This window comes from Xiphophorus hellerii, chromosome 19 (assembly GCF_003331165.1).
Source record: "Xiphophorus hellerii strain 12219 chromosome 19, Xiphophorus_hellerii-4.1, whole genome shotgun sequence".
In the NCBI taxonomy this organism is placed as follows: domain Eukaryota; kingdom Metazoa; phylum Chordata; class Actinopteri; order Cyprinodontiformes; family Poeciliidae; genus Xiphophorus; species Xiphophorus hellerii.
Window position 1 is genome coordinate 10143804 of NC_045690.1, and position 15922 is coordinate 10159725.

Sequence of the window (15922 nt, forward strand, 5' to 3'; positions counted from 1 at the left end):
GATAGGATTTGTTATTTTATTTTATTTCTTTTTTTGTGCCACTGAATAAATGTACTCAAATTAGATGATTGACTTTTCTAAAGCTATAATTTAAAAATAAACTTGCTGATGTTTCAGTTCATCTCTGAAAAATACCCAAAATTTTAAGAGATTTTGCAGCACATTCAGTCTCAGTTTTTTTTTATTTGCAGAACAGAAACGGCAGAACAATATATCAGAGATGTTTTTGCTATTTTATATTTCTGTCTCAATAGAGCATTAAACAGAATCAAAAGGAAACTTTATGTGTGCAAATATAACTGCAAAAGTATTTTATGTTCTTTTTAATGTGTCTTCTTTTTGTCTGTCATGTTAGGAGACTCAGCAGGAAAGCTACAGCATGAGAGGACCTGCTCAGTCGAATTCTGGGAAGACCAGCAATGAGGACGGAGTCGCCCAGGACCGTCCTTCCAGTCTGCCGGTGAGTTGTTGTACCATCCCAAAAAGCACTGTTGTTTCAAATGTACACCGCACTACAGGAATTTTCCGATGATATAAATACACTTCACGTTTTGAAACTACAAAAAGAGATAAGGACTTTTTTTCTTTCTACAATATGTAATATATTACCATCTGACTCTGCAATGTTGGCTTAAAGCTCCTTTGTCTAATCAGAATCCTCTGCTCACCTTGTGACCCGCTTCTTTGTCTGACATCTCAGGGGATTTGACTGCTCATGTCAGAGCTTACGTCTGTGTTTTGACTGGTGTTCATGCCAAAGGCAAAAAGGACACTTTTTATCTCGCCACGGCCCAACAGCATACATTCACTCTCATAGACACAGACACACACGCACGCCCACACACCCACATGCACAGACAAGCATATGCACCAAGCGAAGACATTCTTTCTGAGCACACTCGAACCCACATGCGCCAACCTCTTAATGTTTGGCTGAGTTTTTTCAAAAAATCGTTGAGCAGCTTGACTGGAGGAGTAATTGAGAAGAAATGGTGTGACCAGCTTGATCTGAAGTATGAGGGTTGCTCTGGCTTTTTTTTGGCTCCACTAATTGCTTTTTTACGCCATCATTTCTCTCCCAACAAATAGACATTTGCAAATGGTCGCAAATATTGGCACTGCTTGAGGTGCGTGCAGTTTAATTTACCAGATACTTTGGAGAAGCCCCAGGAGTGGAGGAATAAACTGCAAGAAAAAAGTAAATTAAGTGTGCAAACTCCAATTAGGCTGTAAATTTCTCTTCATACCGGTTCGTCTAAAATCTGTGCACGCTGGTCGTCTCGATAGACATTGACGGTTGACTTTTCTTTGTTTCAAATCAGTGCTGACTTATCTGTCATTTGTCGAGGGATTCCAAACTGGTAGTGAGACATACTTTCTTCTCTTCTGCCTTCCTAACGCACTAATAGTGTGTCATTTGGCTTCATCTTGGTGTTTCTTCTTTTTTCTTTCATTCAATTTCTCCCACACTCTTTTACCCGCTCTCCCACCTCCCATCTCCCCCTCTAAAGCAGCTCCATGAAAGCTCTTTCGCCTCCTGATGCTATAATGAGAAACGGCCTTGATATATCAATGTGTGAATCCGGAGCGAGAGAGAACAAGAACAAGCTGAGGAGCCACAGCAGTCGCGGGGGCCGATCTATTTGAACCGGTGCCACTATCACCCCGTTATTCCCTCACCACTTTAATCCCGGCGTTTTACCCCTTTGGGTTCTCTGTGTGTTTTCACATCTCATCCCGAAGCACGTGGCTTGCAGAGATCCTAATCGGCAGCAAGTTTTGATGAGAGACACACAGAGAGATGGAGGGGGGGATAGATAGATGGTGATGGAGAGCAGGAGAGAGAAATTGCTCCGCATTTTGCGAGGCTCTTCTAGCAAGCTGTCACGGTGGAGATGTAACCGCTTTTTTCTCCCTCTATCTCTCTCTCTCTCCCTTTCCCACTCTTTCGTCTGCTTTTGATGTCAGATCTAAAGCTGCTGTCATCCTTTTCCCCACTTCTCCCTCTCCCCCCTCCCGTTTCTCTCTCTCTCTGCCAGGAGCGAGGGAGAGCGGGTCGGTGAAGAGTCATGTTTTTGTTTTGGGATGAGTCTGTCGTGTGATCTGGCGGGATTTTTGAAGATAGACCAAAGGGAAAAAAGGCTTCAGTAACTTACACGACTCAGAGTCATGATGTCTCTTATATCTTTTGAAATGTAATTTTTTGGATATACATCACTGCACAATTATGTATTGGGAGCTTTTTTGATCTAAAATCAGTTCACTTAGTATACTAATTACTTTAAAGCGCATATATCTTTAGCTCATGATAGCTGAATGGTGTTATTTTGATTTATTTTTGATTCTCACTCTCGATATGATTAAGCTATTCAGTCTCTAATTATGAACTAACATTTGTTAGTTCTAACATATGTTGTTAGAACTAACATATGTTGCCCATATCTAGAGTAAACTGTCTAAAATCTGTTGTCTTAAAGGGTAGACTCAGATGGGATGCACTGCTGGTTAAATAATAACCTTTATTAATTGTCTACATTAATTTGATGCAGGACAACTGCCAGTAAAATCGTTTTCTCTATTGGTCTTAGATGTGTTGTTCATTTTGAAACTGATTATGCTTACACCAATTTGAAACACAGAGAAGAACTATAGAGCTGATGCAACTTGGCTTGGGTTTGATGGGCTGTACTTATTCAGCCCAGACATGTCACGTAAGAAGCCCACTGTTAGCTCAGGCCCACTTTGTGCTGACCTGGCCTGAGGTCAAGCCATATGAGGTCTTCAGATGTGTTGCTGGTGACAATGTCTCTGGTCTTTCTGACTTTTTTTAAGACAGTTGTGAAATCAGATAGGTGCTAAAAAGAAAAGATCAACATTGGAGAGAAAAACAAACAAACAGATGTTTAAACTTGCCTGTAAAATTTCATTCATTCCCCTCCCTAAACTGCTAACCTGTTGTCAGCACTTCTGCTTTGATTTTGTGTGGGAATCATTACAAATTTGATTTAGTTTCCCCAGTCAAAGGTCATAACTTTGGAAAGACTCTTATTTGATTGCTTTTCTTTCATGCCATACATCAGAAATCGCGGCTTAGATTGCACAGGGACTTGATGGAATCATGCTTTTCTCGGCTGAGTGGTGCCATTTTCAAAATTGCTCTGATTTCCCCAGGATGTGTGCAATTGCTGGTCAATAAAGGTAACATGTTGGTTTGCTGGCATTATGTTGGAGCTGGAGCGCGTGATTGGCACCGGCTGCCCTGCCGTCTGCTGCCTTGTTATTTCCAGCTGTGTTTGCGAGTGATTATTTGTATGTGGGTGAAAGATCCAACCTTTTTTTTTCTCTCTCTACACCATGCTTTCTCCACATCATTCCTTTGTATCTGTTGTCTTACAGGGATAATTCTGGATTTTTCTTTAAGCGAATCCCAGTTAAAAGTTTATATGCAGACTAATTTGAGAGGGACCAAAAACTGAAACTGAAACTTCCACAGAAACCTATCTTCTCTGTTTAATATCTTATAATTTGTAATCAATTTAAACAGTCTTGCTTCAAGCTGTGTTCAGATACAAAGCTTCTTACAAAGCCCCAGAAATCTCTAAAATAAGGTAGAGGGAATTACACATTCGCCCCTTGAGTGGTGATTTTATACAAAACAAAATAGGCAACTAAATACGGGGTAAAAATAATTTAGTAGTGTGATATATTTGTTAAGTAAATTACAAGTGCATGTACATTTTGTACACATTGGGTTTACTATTTGTAGGTCATTATTATTTTTAAAAAAGTTAGGAGTGGGTCTATCACAAAGAATTTAATAAAATTTTGGAACAATGTATTTCTGTATTTCTGCAATGTATTTTAAAAATTCTTCAGTTGTAATATTTAAAACACTGTTTTAATGTTTTTCTTTTTTTTTAAATCTCTGGAAAAACAATAATATGGTGAACCAAATATTTATCAAAACAACACCCCACTATTGTAACTAATTTCAAATTATACACACTTTTCCAACTTTTGCATGCATTACTTTTAAATAGAATAAAACATTTAAATAAAATTAAGGATAATTTTAATTCTTAACATGGAAAGTGTACCAACCAACAAACAGCATGAGCTGTAACAGAGTGAGCAATAACACTTTTCACTTGACTATAAAGGTCAGTTGATTTTCATTAGGTGATGCATCATCCTTTTTAGCTTCAAAATGAAAGCTTCATGTTTTTGTTCCTCTGGTCTGTTGTGTAATGACATATAAATTGAAAAATATTTTACTTTGAGTTCATTAACCTTAAAGCTCAGTTTTTATTAGTCATCATAGTGTACTCATTTACTTGGATGGTTTTACCACCTGACATTATTGAGGTTGGTGCTGCCAAAACATAAAACAATTATTGGGATGGAGTAAAACTAGAATATAATTACATATGTTGTAAACAGATTCAATTATTTAAGAAGGGAATTATTTATTCATACACAATAATATGTCAATGACCCATCTGCACAATATTAGTAAGAAAAAAACTTGTGATATTACTGTGAATGAGGATAATGACTGCATATTTTATTCAAATTTTTCTGGTTGATGAATTTTATAATTTCAGATTTTTTGTGCTGTCTTTTCACCATTTTTAATGTTACTGTACAAAATCTTTATGTTCAATCTGCTTCAATGGTAGCTATTGGTTCCCCTGATAAAGAAGCAACACAAACATGAAACTTATTTCGTTTTTTATTATAACAGGAATTCCTTCAGGCTCTAATTCAAATCCTTAACTCTTAAACTTGTCTATTGGAATAAACAATTACAGACTGAATGCCGATTCCTGATTTGGTACGTCTTATGTATAATTATCCAGACCTGTACAATGATAGAGACTACTTCTCCAAGCTTTTTAACACTGCATAGGAACCTTTGTTTTAAAAAAATCCCAAACTATCCCTTCATGCTTCTGGGCCAAACTGCTTCTTCCTGTGCTTCAGTGAGGTGAGGACACAGGGTTTCAGACCCACAATCCCCACCCCAGCTCTCCGTCTCACTCCTGTTCCAGTCACTGTATGTTCCCAGCTCTCCTGCGCTCCCCTGACAGCCTGCCAAGCTGCTGCACAGCTTCCCATCCTCTGGGACATGGGAGAGGATGGCCAGCCATGTGGAAAGACAGAGTGAGAGCTGGGGGTGGGAGAGTGAGGTGAAGAAGCAGGGAGCAAGGGGGGAAGAGGAAGGGCGTGAAGCGCTGAAGTGAAACGTGGTTATCTTTTTGTCACTTGTTCAGGGTGAGGGATGTTGAATTCAGTCTGTGGGGTTTCAGCAGTGGTGTGTTATTCACACTGTTATGCACACACACCCGCATGCACGCACAGTGACAAAACCTTCTTGTATGTCTTCCAGAGCTCATTTACCCCTCCTTGACTTATTTTCCATCAGACAAAAGGAAAAAATTCAGAAACATAATCTGTGTCTCTTCCTTCACGCCTGTCCACCTTAGCCTCCTCTGTTTCTATGAGTGTGAGGTCATAAAAGATTGACAGGGCACAGCTGGAGAAGCTTGCAGCCCTCCCTTCTCTTTCACCACAACCACACACACACTGTTATCTTAGCAGCCATTCAGCCTTTACTTTGATGCACATTCTGTCCTCTGTGAGCGCTTTCACACATTGTGTGTGTGTGGGGGTGTGTGTGTGTGCTCTGTCAGACCATGTCAGTCAGTCTGCCTATACACTATGTGCTCAACTCGCCTCTTCCCACTGCTGAGTTTTATTTTAGAGTCCCTAGGATGGCAGACAGGGCCAGCAGGCAGCGTAGAGTAATGTCATGCAGCAGGGTTAGACTCAGTCACATTGGAGTTTGCAGAAAAAGCGACAGAGATGCCAATATTTTGTACGCTTTTATTTTTGTATGTTCTTTGTATGTTTTTACGCTTAATAAATTATTATTAGTTGTGGCTATGTGATTGGAAGGAGTCTGGCAATCTTAAAGATGAGCTTTTTCGGGGATCCCTGATGCCTATTCTTAGAACAGAGAGCATGCACCAAAGGCCACAGCAGGTCCCTGCCAATTCTGCCATAACTTCTCTGAGAATAGGACAGCTGATCTGAAGCTGGTTTCACACTCTGAGGTAGAGGGATTTCCATGGCCCCACTACCTTTTAACCTGAAGATGTAATATGTTTGAATTAGTGTCATTTTATAATTGGAGAAATTACTTAAAGTACTCCACAAGAGAAGACAAAATCCACCTGTTGATTTTTACTGTACTAAACTCTGAGTCTCATCTTTCTTGATTTACTATATTAATCAAGAAATTTAACTATTTGAGTTCATTTTTTAAAATTTCTCACATCCTTTATCCTGTATTTGTATGAAAATTCAACATCACTTCTTTTGAGTTTACCATAAAAAATACATAAAACAAGGGAAAATGAAGATCAACGCTTAATGGAAAACCTGTAAATCCACTGCCGAATTGGAGTCCGGAGGTACATTTTGAGAAATTGAAGACATTTCCACATTAATGTACTGCGGCTCACACACATAATCTGTCTTTTCACCTCTGCCCTGGTTCACCGCAGACTCAGATATCATGACATGGCAGGTCAGAGGACTCTGTCTTCATGTATAATGCAGACAGAATATTTCACAACTTGTATGGCAGACCTGTTTTCATGTGGTCCTTATGAATCATTTACTGTGTGCAGACAGTTTCATGTACATGTGTGTTGTTTATCTGAGCAGCTGGAACAGGGGTTATTTTTACAAGAGCTTAATAATTCCTCCCACAGGGACATCATCAAACTTCTAGGCTTTCTAGAAAAATCTGTAATTTAATTTCTGTATTAAAAAGAGTGTAGAAAAATAGTAGTATTTCAAATGTCATTCCCTATCCAATTGTCCAAATGTCTGTTTTCCTGTGTTTTTCTTCCCTTCTTTCCTTCCTTGTGTCCTTAAATTCAACTTGTTCTTCATATTTAAAACCCAAAATATAAATAGTTACTATAACTATTTATAATGCAGTTCAATTCACAATGAACTGTATTATACTTTCAAATGAACATAAAGGACTGAGGACAGTACATGTGGAAATGTGTAGAAACCCTGATCGATATAGCCTATTTAACATGAGAATCAAACAGAGAAAATCAGTAATATTAAAGTTTTAACTCTTACCCTGGCAACCATTTGAGCTGCCAAAGTTTCCTTTAGCAGGACATTGACTCCCTACCAGCACACTTCAGCAGCTGACACTCTACCCTTATCCCCTGCGGAGGAGATGGAGCTTTTTTAATAGGAATCACTTTTCTTCTTCTTTTGCCTGCAGGAATTTTAGTTGGCAAAATTTGACGGCTACACGCTGTTCTTCCCGCCAGGAACTCTGCTGACCAGTGTTGGTTGTTAAAGCAAACTGGTAACACAAGGCTGAGCAGCAGAGGTTACAGAGATGTGGGAGGGAGGGAGAATGTGCAGCTGCAGAACTGGCCATGTTAATAACCAACCACCCTTGACAGGCTGAAGCCCAGCACAGCAGAGTAAAAGTGCAAATAGTAAACCTGTCCGTGTTTGTCCTAGTATTTTTCTTACACGCTTCCTCGTGCTTACACATGCGTACAATCCCAGTATGTCAGGCGGGATGATTTCAGAGTGAATAGGAAATGGAGAAGAATGAACTTGGTTAAGAAAACAGCGATCTGACTCCTCCGGCGTCTCTCCACTGAGCTGTGGTACGGAGGAGGAGAGACACCGGGGCGAGATAAGGAGGGAGGAGGAGGAAGGCAAGCAGAGACTGACCCTACAAGGAGAGAAACGTTCCCTCTCTTTGGCCATCAGTTCCTCGTCCATGGGTCGTGTCTTTTGTCAAAGCTTATTTGCAAGACTGGTTCAAAATCAGGACAGAAGAGGACAGAGATGCAGCCACGGCTCTTTGGTGGAGGATCCCATCATCACAGCTGCACACACACACCACTAATCTGCAGCACAATAATGGGCAGTGTGAACAGTGCCTTGTGAAATTAAGATGTTGTAAATGAAAATGACAGGGTTTCTACGCAATCTGGAATTTAATGCATCTGTAATCTGGCAATGTGTTGATATGTGGAGAGCAGAGGAGGAGATACTGAACATCAGTATATGTGGTTTAATGTTTTCAGGAACGCATTGAAGGAAAGTCTACAATATGTGAAAGAAGGTGCTGCATGTATAAAATAAGTAAATGACAGATTTTGTGCCTTATTTGGGTGTTCAGTAGTGTTGCTCTAAAAATAAAATGGTTTTATTGAAAATCAATTTGTTTTGATTAAACACTCTCATAAAATTATTTCAGATTTCATTAAAGTGTAATTTGGTGTATCCATTTGTATACTTTATTAACAACAACTAAGAAAATAAATGCTTTCTTTATTCTATTTACTCATTATCTGCTCTTTCATCACTTCTCATTCACATGTCTTGGTTTACTTTAATGTCTAGACTTGCATGCCCTGAATCCCAGCCGACAGGCGATGGAGCGTTAGTCAGCTCAGGAATACAATGGAGGTGGTACAGAAGGAGCCACCAGAGGAATGATCAGCCTTCACTATGGCTCCCTCTGGCTGATGGGAGGCTGAAATTACATCTGCCTTTGAAGTTAAGAGCAGCAGCATCACTGCTGTTGCTATGGCGACAGGATGTATGCGTGTGTGTGTGTAAACTCCTTGGGAGGTTTATTATGCATGATACACACTGTGACTAGTCCTGATGGCGTTACAGTGCTGGCTTTAATCTACTCTCATAAGAAATGTGCACTTTAAACACATCCCAACGCACCCACGGATGCTTCTATGAGGTTGTGCAAAACAAAATAAGCATACACACACACACGCACGCACCCCCACAACCCGTCTCGCAGCTGGACTCGAGCTTCATTTTGGACCTTTAAAAGATTAAGATAAAGTTTCTTTTCTTTTTATCATCTTTGAGAAGGCTTAGTTAGATGTACATCACGCTTGCAGGCAAACGCACACTCAAAAAACACACCCTGGCACACACCGGGGTGTCACATTCTCAGGCAGAGTTGTTTAGATTGCAGATAGCGGTGCTTGGGTTGTTTAAGCTGCTAATACTCCACTGAATTCTAATTTTCTTTTGTCAGATCTTTTTGCAACCATGAAGATGGATGGCCAGATAGATAGATAGATAGATAGATAGATAGATAGATAGATAGATAGATAGATAGATAGATAGATAGATAGATAGATAGACAGATAGACAGAAAGTGAGTATAATGTTCCATTAATGCAGAGGCAGGCACTTGCTGAGGACCTAGCGCCAATCTGCATCTCCCTACAGTCGGGCTGCTATACATTTTTCATGAACACTGAGTGAGAATTAGCGACGGATTGCTGCTGCAAATTGCTTCTTCTTAGTTGGGGGGGGTTGGAGAGAAAGAACGGAAGAAATACAGAGAGAAGGGCAATATTTAAGAAGGGCAGGAACAATGCAGAGGTGGAAGATAGTGTAAAAGATAATTGTAAGAGATGTGGAGAATAAATGAGAGAGGAGTACGGAGAGTGTATTGTAATCTCTCAGAAGCATCTTGCCCTAATATCATATCAGTTTATGTAAATTCAACACGATGTTTGAATGCCGAACAACTGCACTTAGAAAGTACATTTCCCCAGATACAACAATGTGGTTACAATAACATTATGTTTCTGTGAGTCTCTGCTGTTTCTTCCTCTTGACCTGAGCAACTTTTAGTTTTGACCCCAATCACAGTTTGCTCCCTTCAACCCAATAGGCTCCACTTTCATTTCTAACTAATAGCCTTAGCTGCTATTGTGGACCCTCTGTGATTGGCTGATTATAGACTGACTTGTTTTTAGTTTGACTTTCTTTGAGTAGGATGACATGTATAGAGTCATATAATACTGTGGAATCATTGATAGCACTGGTTAGTTCCTCATCTGATAGGTGACGAAAGGAGAGCATTGACCTGAGAAGCAGTCAAGAGGGCTACAGTAATTTTGGAGTAACTGCAGAGATCTACAGCTCAGAAGGGAGAATCTCTCGATGTGACAACTAAGAAGTCCTGATTGCAAGTAGAAGATAAAAGAATTTTGCAGCAGATTTTTGTAGATTATGGTGATAGGATGCTTTTCAACTAATCAGAGTTGAAAGAAAAATCAAAATAGTCTGATCATCTTTTAGAGGCTGCAAAAGACTTGAAAAATGGACACCACACCATTTCAGAGTTTTATTTGTGAAAGGTATTTAATAAACTTTATTATTCTACTTCATAACTGTGTGCTGGCTTGTATTGGTTTATCACATAAAATACCAGTGATGAAAATGTGAAACTCTGGCTTTCTCCCACTATTTAAATATGAATTTCAGGTTAAGTGGCATGGTCGTGCATGATTATTTTTTCCTATGAAGTACTCATGAACTGTCCAGCGGTATCTCATCTCTTGTCAGCTGACCATTGGAGATCCGGCAGAGATAAGATGGTATAGACAATAGATGGATTGTGTATGAATAGCTTTGTAAAGCACTGTATACTTAAGCAATAGTTCTTTATTTCCTCAAGCTGATTTTCAGCAAACAGGTCTTTGGGAAACTCCTGTTTGGGTTGAAAATGATTTTTTATGCTACAAGGAGAAGAATGTCTCAAGATATTTTCACAGTACTGTGTATATTATACACTTTCTTTGCATATATTGTCCCGTTATTATTTGCTACATCAATATTATGGCATCAATAATCTAGAGATATGAGAGCGGCTGTGCCAGTGATGAACAGAGACAAGTTCCTTGATGAAAATATATATATTTATGTGTGTGTTTGTGCCTGTGTGTGTGCTTTAGTCCTATTATTGGAGCTGTAATCTGCTCTCTCTTGCTAGCCACAGTTATTACAGTTGTCGATACGGTGCTTGGGGCTTTATAGACACAAGCAACAAGACTCTGTCTGGAAGGCCGCCAGAATGTTTTTGTGTGCATGTTTTTTTGTTGTTTTTTTATGTGTGTATCTGTGTGTGCACCAACTTTTGTCCTGTGTGTATGCAATTGATCTCAGGGCTCATGTCAAGGCCGGTTCAGTTCTGTGTTAATTGCTCATGTTACAAAGTGTTAGTCCCGACAGATTTGCTTGATATCTGAGGTGTGGTTGTTTGTTTTACAGCATCTTGAGTGTGTGTTGGCGTGCATTTGTGTGTATAAGAGGGAAGGTTGGGGGGTGAGAGGGTGTTTGGTCTGACAGGTTCAGTATGATAATGGATGTTAAAGGACAAAACACAGAGGTAGAAATGACAGTGAAGCAGCGAGGGAAGAGAAGAAGAGGTGTTCGAAGCACAAAGAGTCAGAGTTAAAAAGAAAGATGGATGTGGAGAGAAGAATCTTTGAGAGTGACGGAACGAGAAAAACAAAGAGCCACTAAAGTGTAGAGATTTTTGTCCACATGCCTGTTTGACTACCTCAGCTTACTGTTTTGCCAGCTTATTACCAACAGGGCCTGGCAGTACGTTTCCCTGAAACTGAAGCAACACTTGTGTAAAACTTGCCTTTATAACTGTGACAAACGTGCAAACATGCACCAGGAGGGTCAGCAATGGCCAGTTTTTTCCTGCCGCTCTGCTCTTATGTAAGTTCAGCACCATCTGTCTGAGTTGGCCAAATGTTTCAAAAAATCCTCTGTCTTTGTGTGAGAATGTGTGACTGGACTCTCTGCACCAATGTGCAACCTGTGACCTCCAACTAGCATAAAGCTCCCAGTGCCAACAGTGTGTGTGCGTGTATGTGTGTATTCAGCGTTTTTGTTTTGTTAGAATAAAACCATCACCTCTCGACGAATACGCCTCAACACTATCCCTTCTGCTCAGAGAAAACATCTTGCTTTAATGGAATTTTTATGAGCTCTAATTTCTCTAAATGTATTTTAGTGTTCTGAGCAAGTTTTGGTTTTTATAATTGATTCTTATTAAGTTTTAATTGTTGTTTCTCAATGGAATGAGCATATGTAATTGTTTTAATTATTTCACCATGCCATATATACCCTGAGTCCATAAAATTAAAAAAAGAAAGACGTTCTCCCTTTTAACATAAATCATTATTTTTAATCTAATGAAACCCATTACTAGTTCTGAACTAATTTGTGCCAGTTTTCAAGAATAATGTAGGAATGATTTTTACATTAATAGAGGATTTCATATCTTTTCTTACACCTGCTGTGAAAGTAATTGTCTGTATACCAGTTCAGTCTAACACAGAAATGAAGTGACATATAACTATGTGGCTAACATTTAGTCACATCCCTTTCCTGAATTCTGAGGCAGTTTTCCTTTATACAAATAACAGCATCATGCAAGTATGAATGACTTAATTTATCGACGTTGTAGACATATAGTTAGACCAGTAACAACCTCCAGAATTGAAAGAGAGCTGATCTCAAAAGTGTGTAACCCTGATAAAATTGTGCATTAGAATGATGGGAAAAAAATCTTTTTGACCTTTAATATAAAATATACTCTTTACAATTCACCTGAAAAACATATTTGTTGATGAATTTAATCTTTGTTACTACAAATTAGTAATGGGGACTCTCACTGGAGAATCTTTATGTTACAACGAATGTTGTTTCATTAAAACATGATGGGTATCAACATGGTTAAATTTAGTTCTACGGTATTAGCTTCTGCTATGTATCATGTTGGTATAGTCCTTTAGCGTTAGTGGAACTAATGTTTGATTATTGCTTTTTTGTTAGCGCAACTAGCTATTTAGCTAGCAGTGCCTACCACTGCCATTTCACATGTCATGTCAAAGTTTTCAATATGATTTTTTACTTTTGACTAAAGGACAAGCATCTGTTTATCCAAACAAACTTTAGCAAACACACATTTAGAAAGTTTGAAAGTCTTCTGATAGCTTTGTATAGCATTTGGGCTAATGGTGTGCCGTGTGCTTCCTCCCAGGTCGGTGCATCCATTAGCAATCATATTACTTCCACATAATGGCTTATTGGTTGGCGGGAAAAAATTACCATGAAGGCAGAGGAGGGAGAGAGGGAGCGAGAGACAGACAAAAAGATGAAGAGAGGAAGAAAGAGATGAAGAAAGCCATCTCTAGCAAGGCTGCTGAATTGAGTTACAGCTGTTATGATTTGTCGTCTCTCAACTCTCTTTTTCTTTCTTCTTTTTCATTTCTTGTTCCAACCCCTTTTCTTCCCCCTCGGGCCTTTAGGACGTTTTTATCTTTCTAATGAGCCGTTGATTCTTTTTGTTCTTCTTCTTTTTTTGTCATTACCTCATTCGTTCAGGATGGAAGGCAATATTTGTCATTCTGTCAGGCCAGCGTTTGTATAGTTTTGTGCGGAGTGTGGCAAAGCTAAGTGGTGTAAAGTGTTTTTGTCCTGGTTTTCGGTCGGCGTTGGCGGCTGAAGTGCATGCAGGGATCATAGGAGTTTGGCCTTGATCGCCCGATTGCACTCGCAGCCTTATCAATATGCAACGCGGTGGGCGAATTGCACTTGACTTGATTGGTTTAATTGACCGGACCCAAACACACACACATTCTGGGTTAAAGCTGCAGCATAACTATTGTGTTGTGTTACTTTGTCCAATAGCACCGTTTAATTCAAATTTGCGTGAGTCATTCTGCTCCTACACACTCAATATGCATACTCTGTAAACACTCGCACACATATACAAACAGACTGTTTGCAGAAGAGAGAAGTTTAAAGGTGATCCTCTGTTATGAGGAAAACGTATAAATATGTATGAGACAAAGTATAGACACAAATAAAGTGTGTGCAGGGGTGCATTTCAGTGGCTTCTCTGAGGTAGCTCAGCAAGCATGTGCCTACTTGCAGGCTCAGCTTGGACAGCACGTGTATTTGTGTGTGTGGGATAAAACAAAGTGGAAATCAAATTCACCTTGAAGTGTCCTTCTCTCTCCCCCGTATTTTTGCCTTTGCCTTTGCTTTGAACGCACTGCAGCGCTCAGTTCAAAGAGAAATGCTGTCTTCCGAGTGTATGTGTGTAAGAGAAAAAGGGAGTACGTTCGTGTGTGTGTTGGGAGTGGTAGTAGGGTTTGAGATGGGAAAGAGGAGAGAAAGACCCGCCGCTGCACTCTCCTTTCCTCATCAAAGAGCAGCGAAGCTTAGAGAAGCACTCGTCCTTCCCTCCATCAGCCCGTTTCCCAATTAAAAACAACCTGGGACAGAGAAGAGAAGGAGAAGAGGAGGGGAGTGATGAGACAAGGTCGACGAGGAGAAGGAGTGACAGAAGGGGAGGTGAATGGGCTCAGGACGGCGTTATCGGGGCGATGTCAACGAGAGAATGGTGGCAATGAGTTTTCATTTGATGACCTCTCACCTTCTCGTTTGTGCTCAGGACAGAATGAGCAGCAGAGATCCATTTTCCACAGGAGGAATTTAACCAGGGGACATTTATGGAACCTCCACATGAAGCCAAAGGGGACCATTTTGCTTCTACAGTTATTTTGAAGGCCTTTGTGACATGCATAAGCTTGCATTTATTAACTGATCACATGCGCAGTAGGCTTGTGTTGGTTAGCAACGTCAAGGTTTTGTAGTTACAATTTTATAACCAGAAAGTTTTTCTTCATACCAGTTTTATGATTTAAAGTATTTTTGTAGCTGTCAGGTTAAATGCCAGAGCAGTTTTGTGAAGCTGAATGTAGAGTTTCTCTCCCCTACATGTTGCAGTGTACACCCAGCAACACATTCACACTAATGTGTATTATTTCAATGACATGAGAAGATATGATGCCATAAGAAAATAACACTCAAGAAGTTATTTCTGATAGGAAATGACATGGGCACTTTACAAAAGATGACTTTATATTTTATAACGAATGGAAAAACATCAATTTTTTTTATTAACATCTCACTCTAATAATGGCGTGTTGATGATCCTATTATGTTATGTAGTCTATGCTGGTGAAGATTCACTCACGCAGTCTGCTGTATGCTAGAAACCAAAAGATGAATTCATTCAGCTTCTCCACATGGGTCAGAGCATTGAAATTACATTCCTACATTATGAGTAAATCCTGAAATATAAAAAGAAGGAAATTGTGACAGTAAACCTACAATAATTAGTTCTGATGCTGTGAGTTTGAAACATAATATACAGGAAATACTAAAATATGAGCGCTTTAAAAATAGCATACACACATTTAGTACTTGAAATGACTTGATATTCCTTAAAAATATCTGTCGTATCTGCATATCATTGGTTTTTCAATATGCCAGCCACATAGAAAACAGTGCGACAATAGCTTTACAACAATGTGAACCCTTCCTGCCCACTAAAGTCAAATACAGTCATAATGTGCAAAACAAAGGACCACCGACCAGCCATCAAAATTAGTAAACATACAGGAAACACAAAAGTATGTATTGTTTTAGGGTTGAATGAAAGCAATTATCAACCTCAATTGTTGTGTTTCAGATTTTGCCAAGACCTGTTAAATTATTAAAGAAGACAGATAGGAAAGCAAAAGAGGAAATGTTCACTTCATGACCAGGTTCAGATTTAGAGCATGTGTTCTCCCGTCTCTATCGGTCGGACCTGCCCCTCCCGGGTCCACAGATGCTGATTTAAAATGAGGAAGCAGCAGGGTTGGAGACAGTAAAGGTCAACCTGTCTTTTTCTTTCTCCTCTCTTTTCCCCAATTGTTTTTCATCTCAGCAATGATTTTCACTCAAGTTCCTTCACAAACTTAATTCTGCCTTTGTTTTGTGAAGAAATGTCAGAGTTTCACGCAAGAACAAAGGAGAAATATCTTGCATTTTTTTCTCCACAAGTAGGCTCAGTTATTTCTAAATAGTTTATTTTGAAACTGATTTTAAAAAATCATTGGAGTTTGAATATGTTTATCAAACTGTAAGACATCTAAAAATGAGGAAGTCAGTGATAGTTGAATAGAAG

General features: G+C 39.4%; 1 protein-coding gene across 2 annotated transcripts in view; it reads left to right on the forward strand.

Moving 5' to 3' along the window:
* The window catches only part of LOC116708992 (AT-rich interactive domain-containing protein 1B-like), a 194655-nt gene that overhangs the window by 65583 nt on the left and 113150 nt on the right, over nucleotides 1-15922 (forward strand). For both annotated transcript variants that reach the window (XM_032547194.1, XM_032547195.1), the window contains exon 4: nucleotides 356-460. In XM_032547194.1, the coding sequence (XP_032403085.1) occupies nucleotides 356-460 (105 nt within the window). The remainder of the gene's footprint in view (nucleotides 1-355; nucleotides 461-15922) is intronic.